Genomic DNA, 13267 nt, shown 5'->3' with positions numbered 1-13267 from the left:
GGGCGAGTTTGAACCCGGTCCGGTTGGGGAATTAGCCCCGGAAAATGCTGATAATGTGTCCGTCAGGAGTTTTGGTAGTAATTCGGAGGCCGACGTTGCCGTGAACCAGCAAGTTTCCCGCTTGCAAAAGTGCTCGGCTGCTGGTCCTCCACCGGTGTCGGAGATTGCGAGCAATCTGAAGAATGCCTCGCTGGATACGCTCAAGTCTGGAAGGGCGGTAGCTGGTGGCCGCGAACGGTTCCTGGGGACAGCACTCGACGCGAACCTCCTCCCAGATGACCATGGCAATGCATGAAAATTTGTTTTCGTTGAAGGAAGTATTACGACAAAGTAATTGCTAGTAGATATTTTTGAAAACAGTAACAGATAGCAGACATGAAGATCCAGTGGAGGTGCCGGCCAAAGGTGTTATATACTAGACAAATTCGCTGTTGTTGTCATCGTAGTCGCCGTAGGCAGTACCATTCATATATTTAAAATTAACCATCAATCGCTGAAACTATATGAACTATCGCGTATCTCTGATGTTCATTACATTACCAAGCGAAAACTTAATCATATTTTGTCGTTGAGTGTTTTTAGAAGCTCCATGACCCTAGAGGGATCGTTTTTGCTTAGTGAGCAGAATATCTTGGGTTTAATCCCAAGCTCTCCCACAACAGAATAAACCGCGATCGTTGGGTTCCGAGAGTATAAATTTGCATTGTTTAAACTATGAATTTCGAAAAAGGGTGTATGCGTGATCCAGTTTTGAAGACATTGCTGGCTGCTTTCGGGGACGTCACTTCACTTTGCTTTTTGCTAAGTCGGTTGTAGATTGTGGTAATGTAAGAGACACGGTTGCTATAGAGCAACCGTTTTTGCTTATTGAGTAGAAGAAAATGGGTTAAAACCCAAGACTTGTTACATTACTGAGTTGATCTATCCAGGCCTCTATTGAAGAAAATCATTAATAATAGAAATCGGTGGAACGATTTGGAAAAGCAATACGTATATTTAGACAAATGTGACGTACGCCTGATCCGGTTCGGAAGACATTGTTAACTATTTTCGGGGATTTCATTTCATTGTAATAGCTTCTTGTAACCGATCGTCGGTCGTAGCTTGTTGTGATGCAAGGGGCACGGTGGCCTTAGAGTGGCCGTTTTTGCTTACTGAGCAGAAGATCGTGGGTTAGAACCCAAGCCCCTTACACTACTGAGCGTAATTCAATTCGGTTAAAAAACGAGTCGTAAAAGAACTAATATTTAAGTTTTAGGGAAGACGTGTTGATTGGAGATCCATATCAAATTCTTCTCAAGGGATCTTCTTCTTCCCATTTCAAGCTTATTGCATATCGCATATTAGCTTATTGCGTGCTCTCAACTTAGTGTTCTAGGTGCACTTCCACAGTTATTAATTGAGAGCTTTCGATGCCTGTACCATTTTTGCATTGGTATAATTGTGTGGCAAGTCCAATCATACTTCTATGCCCAGGGAAGTCGAGAAATTTTCCAACCCGAAAAATTCCTAGACCGGACCGGGAATCGAACCCAGTCACCTCCAGCATGGTCTTGCTTTGTGACTGCGCCTTTACCGACTGAGCAAAGGGAGGGATCGAAACATAGTAGCAACAAATTGTACCCGAGTAGACCCAGTGATCTTTGGAACATGAGTACTTTATATCATGATTTGATCAATTACCGTTGATTTTGGATGCCAGAAACTTTCATTTCTAGAGAAATTTCAACTAAAAAATTGGTGAAATTTTGTTTTAAAAATGCTTTACAAAACAATTGCTGTCCTCAGCAAAGTAGTGTATTTTGATGATATTGAAAACTTTATAGAACTCGTGGAATCGATTAGTGGAGATGCGAAAAAGAAAAAAATAAATGGTTTTAAGGTAGTCCTGACGAAAAACCCATTTATAGTCCGCTAGACTTATGACGTAGAAACTTGGAATCTTCAGCAAAGTCTCATAAAATTCATAGTTCTACAACTTTGCTCAAAAATAACGGCGCCGGTGGTGTAGTGGTTAGCGTGATTACCTCTCACCCCAGGAGGCCTGGGTTCAATCCCAGTCGTCGCCGCCGGGATGTTCTGAGGCATAACATCTCTGATCACGCCTTCCTTCGGATGGGAAGTAAAGCCGTTGGTCCCCGGTTCATGAGTTGATGGGCGATAGGTAGGGTCCAGGTGTGGGAGCTGCCTTCCTGGCACGTCGGTAGCATTGGTGCTCAGCACGGAAAACAAGATCGACGGAAAAAAACAAACCAAAGGAAAAAAAAAACTTTGCCCAAAACATGAACCTATTACGAGAGATAACAAAAGTTAGTTTTTTTTTTCAAGTGTAATACCACCTTAATAAAAATGTATATGCATAATTCAAAAGATGCAGAATAATATTTCATGAAACTTCTCTGAAGACACCTACACGCTAAAACATAGGGAATTGTGAGAAAAGGGTTTTTATTATTATTATTATTTTTTTGATAAGGCTCAACCGAATTAACTTTACAGAGCCGAGTATCCTTGTTCACTATACAATACATCTTAAAACTATAGTCAAAAGGTACAACACAATAAACATTTTATCTTCCACTATCCAATAAGCCTCCTCTACCAGAACGGGAGCCGCTTCCAGTGGTTTACTTGTATGGCAGATTCGCCAACAAGGGTCAGAGCGCTCCCATTGTAGCAATGGACGCAAAACGTGGTCAGCACTCACACATTCATCACGAAACGGTTGCTTTGCAAAGTCGACGACGCATCGACTGAAAGAACTGCTGATGAAGAACAATGAGGAGGACCACACAATGGTTGCTACCGAGTAAACAGACGATCGCGTGACACACATTGAGAGTGGTCTGCTTCTGTCGGCAGCCGAGTTAACACTGAGAAAAGGGTTTTGACCGATTATTTTTCAGAATGATCCCACTGTGCAACGTGCATGGACTTAAAAAAAACTTAAATAACAGGAAATAACCCTCTTAAATATTGTTTAGGCATTTTTTTTCATTAAAAAAAAACTAATGAAAAATGCAAACTGCTGTGAAATTTTTAAGTTGTACACTTCAAAATTAACAAAATCACACAACAACTACCTTGTGGTTAAACATTCATAAACTAACGAAAATTTTCAAAGTTTTTGTTTAAACAATTTATTTTTGTAAAATTTTGCACAAGAAACGATTTTGAAAGTCTACACAAATTACAAAATGTTTTGCAAACAACAACTTCGAAAATTAGACCAACAATTGCTGTTATATGATTTTTGTTAGTTTATGAGTGTCCAACTCGAAAATTTCACAGAAGTTATAATTTTTTCATAATTTCACTTAATCACTTTTTCGGATTTTTAGCTAAAATTGTTTACATTTTTTTTCCGAATTTAAGCTAAAATGTGAATTATTTACCATAACAAACAATTTTGCAAATTTCCACGCAAATCGGAGAACGTCGCGGCAGATCGATTCGTTATGTGGCATGGAATGGCTGCTCTAGATACGAGCCTTGTTTACATTCTACCGCCGATAAAGTGTGTTCGTGGTTCGAACAAAAATCTGCTGTAAATCAACAAGTTTTCCATCGATAGTGTGCTTATCAGATGTGCACAATGAGATATGGTGTTGTGTTATGTGACAATCGTGACGTAGTCCATGGTTGTTTACGTTTGACGACAATGTGTGGTGAAATTGTTGTTCGAAAATTATACAGCCATTCCATAGCAAAACGAGAGAGTGGTTCTCAGAATTTCGTAAAAAATGGTAGTTTTGTTCCTTATTGCAAAATATTAGACTCGTATTTTTAATTTTTTTATTAGGGTGACCATTTCCATGATGAGAGGATCAAGTTTTGTGTTTTTGCTCAATACTCCTATACGACTATCCTACCATGCGTCTCCATTGATACATAGCCAACATGGTCACATAATCTATACAAAATTTCATTTTTGAAACAAATCGATTTTTTGACCACCCTTACATGGAAATGGTCACCCTAATAACAAAATAATAAAATACGGATCTAATATTTTGCGATAATGAACAAAACTACCAATTTTTACGAAATTTTGAGAATCACTATATCGTTTTACTATGGAATGGCTGTATACGTATGATATTAAGTAACATTTCAGCTTTATTTTCGAAATGTTTCAGCACAAAATATTAATTTTCAAAAATGAAGCTGAAATAAAGAAATATTGCTCAATAATATACTGAAAACACGAAGTGATTGTATTTTTGTAATGTTCTAAAAAATAACAAAAAATAAACATTTTCGAGAGAATTTAACCCCCCGGAATTCTTCATGAAGGCAAATCTAAGAATTCTGCATGAAGACAGGTATGAATAAATTACCTGTTGAAGGTGTCTTTTACGACATTCACATTCACACTCCTGTCATTTTCAACTGAATTTTATGAATTTGCATTTTCAAAAGAGCTATTCTATTTTGAGGCAATGAAGATTGATTTTTGATTTTTGTACCTTAAACAAATACAACTAGATTTGCTTTTAAATATTTCAATTAGATTTGATAAAGTTTTTGGAAATTTTAAACCTTTCTTTGTGGACAGTCATCCATAATATTTGTTTTAGTTGGTATGAACCGTAGAAAGTTCTATTCCATTGCATTTGAAAAGGGCCAACGAGCAAGTGTAAACAGTGACTTGAAACGTCGATTTATCACGAATTACGAAACACTCACGCAAACTAACAGCAGAGAAATGTTTGCTCTATCATATGGAGTTCTGACTCATTGGCCCTTTTCAAATGTTCGTGTAGAAAAAGCACACCAATCATCACCCAGCTAATACATTCTTTCGCAAATAGATGATAAAGAAAATTGCACGTTTGGAAATTTCAGTCCCCTACTGAATTTGTCACCTATCGAGCAATCCAGTCAGAATGCGGCTCACGATAAGCAGAGCCTCAATGCTGTTGCTTGCGATTGGAATGCGATGATAAGGATTCTACGAATTTGCACAGGTTTCCCAATATATATCAGTGCTCAACCGGACTACGTAAAGTGGCGGAAAATAGCTAATCGCTTGATAAAACAGCAAGCTGGAATGTTCTCGATAAACACACTTCGCACTACGGCGAGCGACGATCCCTACCATATCTTTTACTGTAGCGGTTATACAACGACATATTCTCACGTTCCGTAACAAAATCTTCCCGTTGCACTAACAATCGAACCGGGATTGGATCACTTTTCCACTATCACTGTATTTGCTTGAAAATATTCTTCTGATTCGAACTTCGGTCACCTGCAAAACTCGCGCTCAACCGTTCCCGTCGACACTTATCGGAAGTACTGATGACGACTACTTAACATTGACCAGCTTCGGTGAACGTTTCGCGGACAACCGTCAGACTACCCTCTGGGTACACACCCGCGTTATCAATCTCTTCACAGTATTCTTCTTCTTTTTACTGTAGTTGTAATCGTTGTCAGGAGACAACTACCTCGGCCGATCGGGTGTCACAATTCACGCGTCACTGACTCAGTAGTGTTTTCTTCACATTAGCACTTTCGCACCTGGATATGTGGATGGACGGTCGACGCTACACAGTGCTAGAGGCCCGGGGACTAGGTTCGTTCGTGGTTGTCCGTGGACTGACAAATCGAGATCCAGTTCGGTCGCTATTTCGGATATCTTTATCTACATAGTTGGTAGGCAGATATGGACCGACATTCACTCGGACGCACATACTACCACCATCGAGCGCTGAACTCGGTGGGCTTGGAATGATGATAATGGCGGAGGTTTGTTTTTCATGTGCAAATGACCACAAGTGTGACTGAACCGCACTGCACCCACAGGCAGTGGTTCCCACACTCATGGAGTCGAAAATATGCAAGTCAAATTGTAAGCCAAGCCCCCCCTCAAGGTTCAACCCTGAGCGGTGTCATCGGAACTGTTGGTTGGACCCACAGACAAACCCTTATCAGTTATTCGTACAGCAGCGTATCACGGTTTCATGGGTTTAGTATCGCCCAGTCTCGGTTATCTCCGATTTCGAGCGGGGCGCCCTACAATCGGTTGGAAAATTTTAATTATTTACGGTTACTCCAGTAGTAGCGTACCATTCTAGGTGTACATTTGCCAAAGCTGGATGCCGGGTGCTTTGTTTGGTTTTATATGGATGGCTGGTGAGATTGTTTGAACATGATTAGGGAGATTCTGGCTTTAACTGCGGAGCAGTTCCACGCCAAATAACAAATCGATCTGATGCGCGACCATCTCCGATTAGCTTATGATACTTTGCATAATTGTTTGTTATGGTCAATCATTCACATTTGAGCTAATATTCGGTCATTTTGAGTTTTGCAAAAAAACCTTCAAAAGGCCGTATTTGATGTTTTTTCAACAATTCACAACTCGACAATTTCACTTCCAATCGAAATGACGCTTGAAGCAAAGTTGTAGAAAAATTCATTCTTTTTCAAGAAAAATATAATTCAATTAACAGGTCTTTCATCCAATGTATCTTTTACATTTCAAATTCATTTAAATTAATATAATATACTCCCACAAGAAATTATTAGTTTTGAATTGATGTTTGCTGGAAAAATCATTTTACGACGGAAAACCTGTTTTTTTTTGCAATTGTAATAAAAAACATTGCTTCATTGTCAGGAACATTTCTTCTTAGAAAAAAAAAGGCAACACATATTTCATTGAATTGTACATCAAAGTTTTGAATCGAATTTTCAAGAGATTTCGTCACCGAAAATTCTCGAATTCAACGGAGATAAATAACATCTTCAATTGAAAGGCACAATCAGGGCTGGTAGTGCTGATGCGATATAATAGTAGTGACTTTAGTGACTAAAATTACGGAAATAGTGAACAAATAGTTACTTGTAAATACTAAATAGGTAACCATTTATATGGTAACTTAGAAATTCAAATACGGTTTGATATTGAAAAAAAATCTTTTTATTTCATGGAAATTAAAATAAAATTTCATAAATGCCTCAAATTTACACAACGGAATCTCTTGTGAGGAGCATTTGAAGTGATTTGAATAATTTACTTTTGCTTACGTTATACATGATGACTATCAAATAGTAATTCCAATTTTTTTATGATCTTGAATTTGATTCGACGATCGAAATCTTTAAATATTTGATATATATATAGGTAGATAACTTTGATAATTTGCTTTGAACTTTTCACAGAATTTCTTTAGAATGATCTCAAGAACTTTTGTAGAATAATTCCTCTTCTCTTAAACTTAGAGGCAAATAAGCTTTTACAAAAATAATACCGCATTCTTGAAATTCTTTGCAAAACAATCAACAATATTCTTGGAAATAGATTATTTTTGTAGTTGGAAATGCTTAACATCAAATATCAGAATTAAAGTGGACATTTTATACGATAGATGAGGAGATGAAAATAAAGAGTTGACAGTTCCGTTATAGGACGGCAGTGTGAAATTTGTATATAGAAAGTAGAAAGCGAACAAAGGACAATTTTTAGGAAGGTACAAATCGGGTAGAGCATCTCATTTACCAAGCTCATCCGTTAACACTCCGAATACGATGCATCCGAAAAACGTGTAACGGCAAGTTTGCAATGGCACAACTTGACCATTTCTTAATGAATTTCAAAAATTGTGGTACCTTTAGAATTCTTAGGGTTTCTAGATGATTTTGATTGCAAAAAACTTGAAAATAGAGTCGTCTACTTTTTTAAAAAAGCGAAAAGAGTTGTTACACGTTTTTTTAAAAGGTGTGTTTGTAGGGTTTTGCAAGTGGCGCAAGATCTGTAATTTAGATTAATGGGCACAAATGTTCACAATTAGCCAGAATACAGTCATGGTTCCTATATATGGATCCTGGAGACAACGGAACGATCCTCGAAAAATCCGGAACATCCGTAAAAATGGTCAATCCATGATCCTGATCCTAGAGCTCTGTGTTTTTTTTGAAAACATTAGGAACTGTGATATAAACAAATATGTGGGGTCGTGACATAAACATGTACCTGGATGGCCATGGGACCGTCCTCCTGAAGATCCGGAACATCCGTAAAAGTGGACAACATTTTAACATTAGGATCTGTGATATAAGAATGAATTTGGGTCATGGACCCAGATGGCCATGGGACCGTCCTCCGGAAGATCCGGAACATCAGTAAAAGTAGTAAATCTACGATCCTGATCCTAGAGCTCCGCGTTTTTTTTTTATAAACATTAGGAACTGTGATGATAGAAAGAATTTGGGCTTGTGACATAAACATAAACCTGGATGTCCATAGGACCGTCCTCCGGAAGATCCGGAACATCCGTAAAAGTGATCAATCCATGAAACTGCTCCTAGAGCTACGCGTTTTTTTTAACATTAGGATCTGTGATATAAGAATGAATTTGGGGCATGGACCAAGATGGCCATCGGACCGTCCAGCGGAAGATCCGGAACATCCGTAAAAGTGGTAAATCCACGATCCTGTTCCTAGAGCTCCGTGGTTTTCTTGAAAACATTAGGAACTGTGATGATAGAAAGAATTTGGGCTTGTGACATAAACATGGATCTGGATGTCCATAGGACCGTCTTCCGGAAGATCCGGAACATCCGTAAAAGTGATCAATCCATGAAAAGTGAAAGTGGTTAATCCACGATCCTGATCCTAGAGCTCCGCGTTTTTTTTATAAACATTAGGAACTGTGATGATAGAAAGAATTTGGGCTTGTGACATAAACATGAACCTGGATGTCCATAGGACCATCCTGCGGAAGATCCGGAACATCCGTAAAAGTGATAAATCCACGATCCTGATCCTAGAGCTCCGTGGTTTTCTTGAAAACGTTAAGAAATGTGATGATAGAAAGAATTTGGCTTGTGACATAAACATAAACCTGGATGTCCATGGGACCGTCCTCCAGAAGATCCGGAACATTCGTGAAAGTGGAAAATTAACGAAACTGATCCTAGAGCTCCGTGGTTTTCTTGAAAACGTTAGGAACTGTAATATTAGAATGATTTTGGGATCGTGACATAAACATGGACCCAGATGGCCATCGGAACGTCCTCCGGAAGATCCGAAAAATTCCGTAAAATTGGTCAATGTATGGAACTGATCCTAGAGCTCCACGGTTTTTTTTTCGAAAACACTTGGCTGTCATATATACATTAATTTGCAGTCGTGACATAAACATGTACCCAAAAGGCCATGGGACCGTCCTCCGCAAGATCTAGAACATCTTTAAAAATGGTCCATCCTCGAAACTGATCCTAGAGTTCTACGGTTTTTTCGAAAGCATGTGGAACCGCGATATAAGAAATATTTTGGGGTCATGACATAAATATGGACCCAAATGGCCATGGGGCCATCCTCTGGTAAGTCCAGAACATCCGTAAAAGAGGTTAATCAATGAAACTGATCCTAGAGCTCCGCAGTTTTTTTTCCAAAAAGATTAGGAACTGTGATATAAGAATGAATTTGTGATAGTGACTGAAACATGTACCTAGATAGCCATGGGACCGTCGTCCGGAAGATCAACAACATCCGTAAAATGGTCACTCGATAAAATTTAGAGGTGGAAGCATAACTATGACGAGCAGCTCAACGGTGATGCAGCAGAAAATGAAGGTGGCACGGCAACAGACCTTGGATCACGTGCAGAAGACGACAGGCTACTGGCCCCTGATCTTCCAGAAGTTGAGGAGGAGATCGTTCGGTCGACTGAAGAACAACAAAGCAACTGGTGTAGATCAACAACCAAGTGAGCTATTAAAATACGGTAGAGCGCTGTACTGGGTAATTGCCAATATTTGGGAGGAGGGGATATTACCGGAGGAGTGAAGCAAGGTGTTGTATGTCCAATCTACAAAAAGGGCGACAAGTTGGATTGCTGCAACTACCGCGCGATCACACTGCTGAGCGCCGCTTACAAGGACTCTCCCAAATTATACGCCGTCGCCTGTCACCATTTGCAAGACATTTCTTGGGCAATACCAGCAGGGATTCATGGGTTCATATTCGCGATTCGGCAGGTTCTGCAGAAATGTCACAAATACAGCTTGCTTACACATAATTTTTTCATCGATTTCTAATCCGCATACGACACAATCGATCGTGATCAACTATGGCAGATTATGCACGAGTACGGATTTCCAGATAAACTGACGCGATTGGTGAAGGCGACGATGGATCGAGTGATGTGCGTTGTTCGAGTATCGGGACACTCTCGAGTCCCTTTGAATCTCGAAGGGGGTGGACTTCCTTGTTTGCTATTCAAAATTGCATTAGAATGTGTGATCAGAAAAGCAGGGATAAACACGAGTGGCACGATTTTCTGGATGTCCATCCTCTTGGCTTCGCCGATGACATCGACATTATGGCACGGAACTTTGAGACGAAGGCGGAAACGTACATCAGACTGAAGGCTGAAGCTAGGTGGATTGGACTTGCCATCAATGCATTAAACACAAAATACATGAAAGGAAGAGGTTCTAGGGAAAACAATGTTAGCCTCCCACCCGGCGTTCAGATTAACGGTGACGAAATCGAGGTGGTCGATGAGTTCGTGTGTTTGGGCTCACTGGTGACCGTCGAAAATGATACCAGCAGAGAATTTTAAAAGACGCATTATGGCAGGGAATCGTGCCTACTTTGGACTCCGGAGGACGCTCCGGTCGAATAAAATTCGCTACGAAGTTGACTATCTAAAAGACGCTGATTAGACCGGTGGTCGTCTACAGCCACGAGACCGTGACTATGCTCGTGGAGGCCAAACGCGCCCTTGGATGACGGAACATGGAGGAAGCGAATGAACTAAGAATTGCACCAGCTGTTGGGAGAACCATCCATCGTTCACATTGCAAAAATTGGGCGACTACGGTAGGCTGGGCATGTCGTAAGAATGTCGCACGACGAAGCAGCGAAAATGGTTCTCGAAAGCGCCCCAACAGGAACAAGAAGAAGAGGCGCGCAGCGGGCAAGGTGGATCGACCAAGTAGAAGACGACCTGCGGACCCTTCGCAGACTGCGAGGCTGGCAAAGTCTGTCCATGGATCGAGTAGAGTGGATACGACTTCTTCGGACAGCAGAGGACAACAAGGCCTTAGCACGATTGCAAGGCATAAAATTGATCCAAGAACGAAAAACCGTGGAACTGTGATATTAGAATGAATTTGGAGCCGAATGACCATGGGACAGTCCTCCGGAAGATCCGTAAAAATTGTCCATCCATGATACTGTTTCTAGAGCTCCGTAGTTTTGTCGAAAACACTTCTAACTGTGATATATGAAAGAATTTAGGGTCGAGACATCAACATGAACCTGGATGGCCATTGGAACTTCCTCCAGAAGATCCTGATCATCCGTAAAAGTGGATCATCGATGAAACTGTGAAAAAACCGTGGTTTTTTTTTCTCGAAATTTCTTGGAACTGCGATTTAAGATAGAATTTAGGGTCTGTCCTCCAAAAGATCCGGAACATCCGTAAATTTATCATACTGTGTATCCGTAAATTTATCATACTGTGCCATTGCAAACTTGCCGTTACACGTTTTTCGGAGGCTTCGTAGTCGGCGTAAAGTTTTTTACCCACCGTATTCGGAGTGTTAATAAGGGATGGTGAGGGGTGTTTCCCCCTGCCACCACTGGCAAAAGGGATGATCGCTGATTTGTTCATGTACGTCCGACGCACAGTGGGGTATTTATTAATTCTAGCTGGCCAAAAATATTTAACCACTCTAACTTGTCATATACATCTTATTATCCAAGGATAATATAATCCAAGGATAATAAAATGGTTTGGTAAAAAAAAGGCGGAGTCATGTTTTGGAGGAGGGAGGGTCATGTTATAGTTATATTTTTTTTAATTTGTAAGTCGTTAAGTATTCTTCGGATTTAGTTACCGTCAGAGGATGAAATGTTGGGAACTAATAATACTTTAAATAAAAAAATATTAAAATACACTTACACCTGCGGTCAATAAAAAAGTACGAAAGGCAGAAATTTGTTTACAAACTTGCAAAATTTGACATGCTGACTTTGTTCTGTTATGATCAATTGAGCTGAAATTTTGATACAGTACCACAAATATGCTGAATTTTCCGTGAACAAAAGGCCAAACTTTTTTAAACTCCTGCAGAAATTGGCGATATGGTTATAAATGTTTAAAAAAATAGCGTTTTTGATAATCGAAATATTTCAAGATTCTTATATTAAATTATTTTTCGAACACGCAACATTCACCATAGTTTGGTTCTGCATAACAATATTAGCTGAATTGAATATAACGAAACAATGTTACATAAAAGTTGGCTAATTTACATGAAAATCCACCTATGATGCTATTTTTTTGGTGTAAACTAAGGTGTAAACATTTATAAGATGATAAAATATTGAAGATTTTTTTGACGTTTTACTATCAGTCATTGTATAATAAGTTCAGCTAAAAAAGAACAAGATATTTATATTTAGATTTGAGATTTAAGGTGAAAGTTGGTGGAATCCACAAATGGCCGCTATTTTGTTTATTTTGCCTTGCCACTTCGAATTTTTGGCGGCACAGATCTCAGAAACTAAAAGGATTTCGTGTGCCACGTTATGATCACTCTTTTGCTGCACTGCAGCATACATGTCATTACAATTTCATGCATGGAAACTTTGTAGATTCTGAGATTCGAGGCGCCAAAAATTCAAAGTGGTAAGGCAAAATAAACAAAATAGCGGCCATTTTTGGATTCCATCCACTTTCACCTTAAGAAAATAATTATATTTCCCCGAGTATTACACAGCAACAACATATTTAACAATTCAAAAACAAAAACAAAACACAAGTAAAAAAAAAATGAAATTAAATGAAATTAATCGATAAAAAAAACTCATTCCGAATTTGAGAAGACATTTTCTTGTTCATTAGAAACGTCTGTTTCATATGTTTCTTCCATCTCTAATTTTTCCAGCCGATCTTCGCTTTCTTGCATGAAGTCCTCTGAGAGTAACATTTGCCATGTTTCTGTCGTCAAAACGCTTGACTTTTTTTCGCGGGATTTCTATTAATCCTAAAAGAATATTTATTTACTTTCACGTATGATAATCATTACGTTGTTTACCTGTGATTTCAGAATCAGAACTAAGCAGCAGTCTATTCAGTACATCCACGTTGAATACACACTTAAGGGGTAGTCCTGAAAAAAGTAGATTTTTGTTCCTTTAGGCTAAAAACCTCTTAAATAAAGAAGAATAAAAAGAAGTAGATTTTTCAAGTCATGACTGAAAAAATGAATTCATCGAAATTCAATGCAACCCAATCCA

The 13267-nt window shown here is 39.1% G+C and overlaps 1 protein-coding gene across 7 annotated transcripts in view; it reads right to left on the bottom strand.

Moving 5' to 3' along the window:
* kst (spectrin beta chain, non-erythrocytic 5 kst) overlaps window positions 1-13267 on the bottom strand; it is a 320373-nt gene that overhangs the window by 112737 nt on the left and 194369 nt on the right. For 3 of the 7 annotated variants that reach the window (XM_065227165.1, XM_065227167.1, XM_065227166.1), the window contains exon 1: window positions 5102-5333. The exons of 3 other annotated variants lie outside the window; for them this stretch is intronic. In XM_065227165.1, the coding sequence (XP_065083237.1) occupies window positions 5102-5135 (34 nt within the window). In that variant the 5' untranslated portion in view covers window positions 5136-5333. Of the gene's footprint in view, window positions 1-5101; window positions 5334-13267 lie in introns of those variants that run through there. One more of the 7 variants, XM_065227172.1, reaches the window with a different exon arrangement.

This window comes from Ochlerotatus camptorhynchus, unplaced genomic scaffold, assembly GCF_037179485.1.
Source record: "Ochlerotatus camptorhynchus isolate MF236.1 unplaced genomic scaffold, CSIRO-AGI_Acam_v1.1 ptg000267l, whole genome shotgun sequence".
Taxonomy (NCBI): Eukaryota; Metazoa; Arthropoda; class Insecta; order Diptera; family Culicidae; genus Ochlerotatus; species Ochlerotatus camptorhynchus.
Note: the sequence above shows the minus strand (reverse complement) of the source record. Positions and strands in the feature narration are given on the sequence as shown.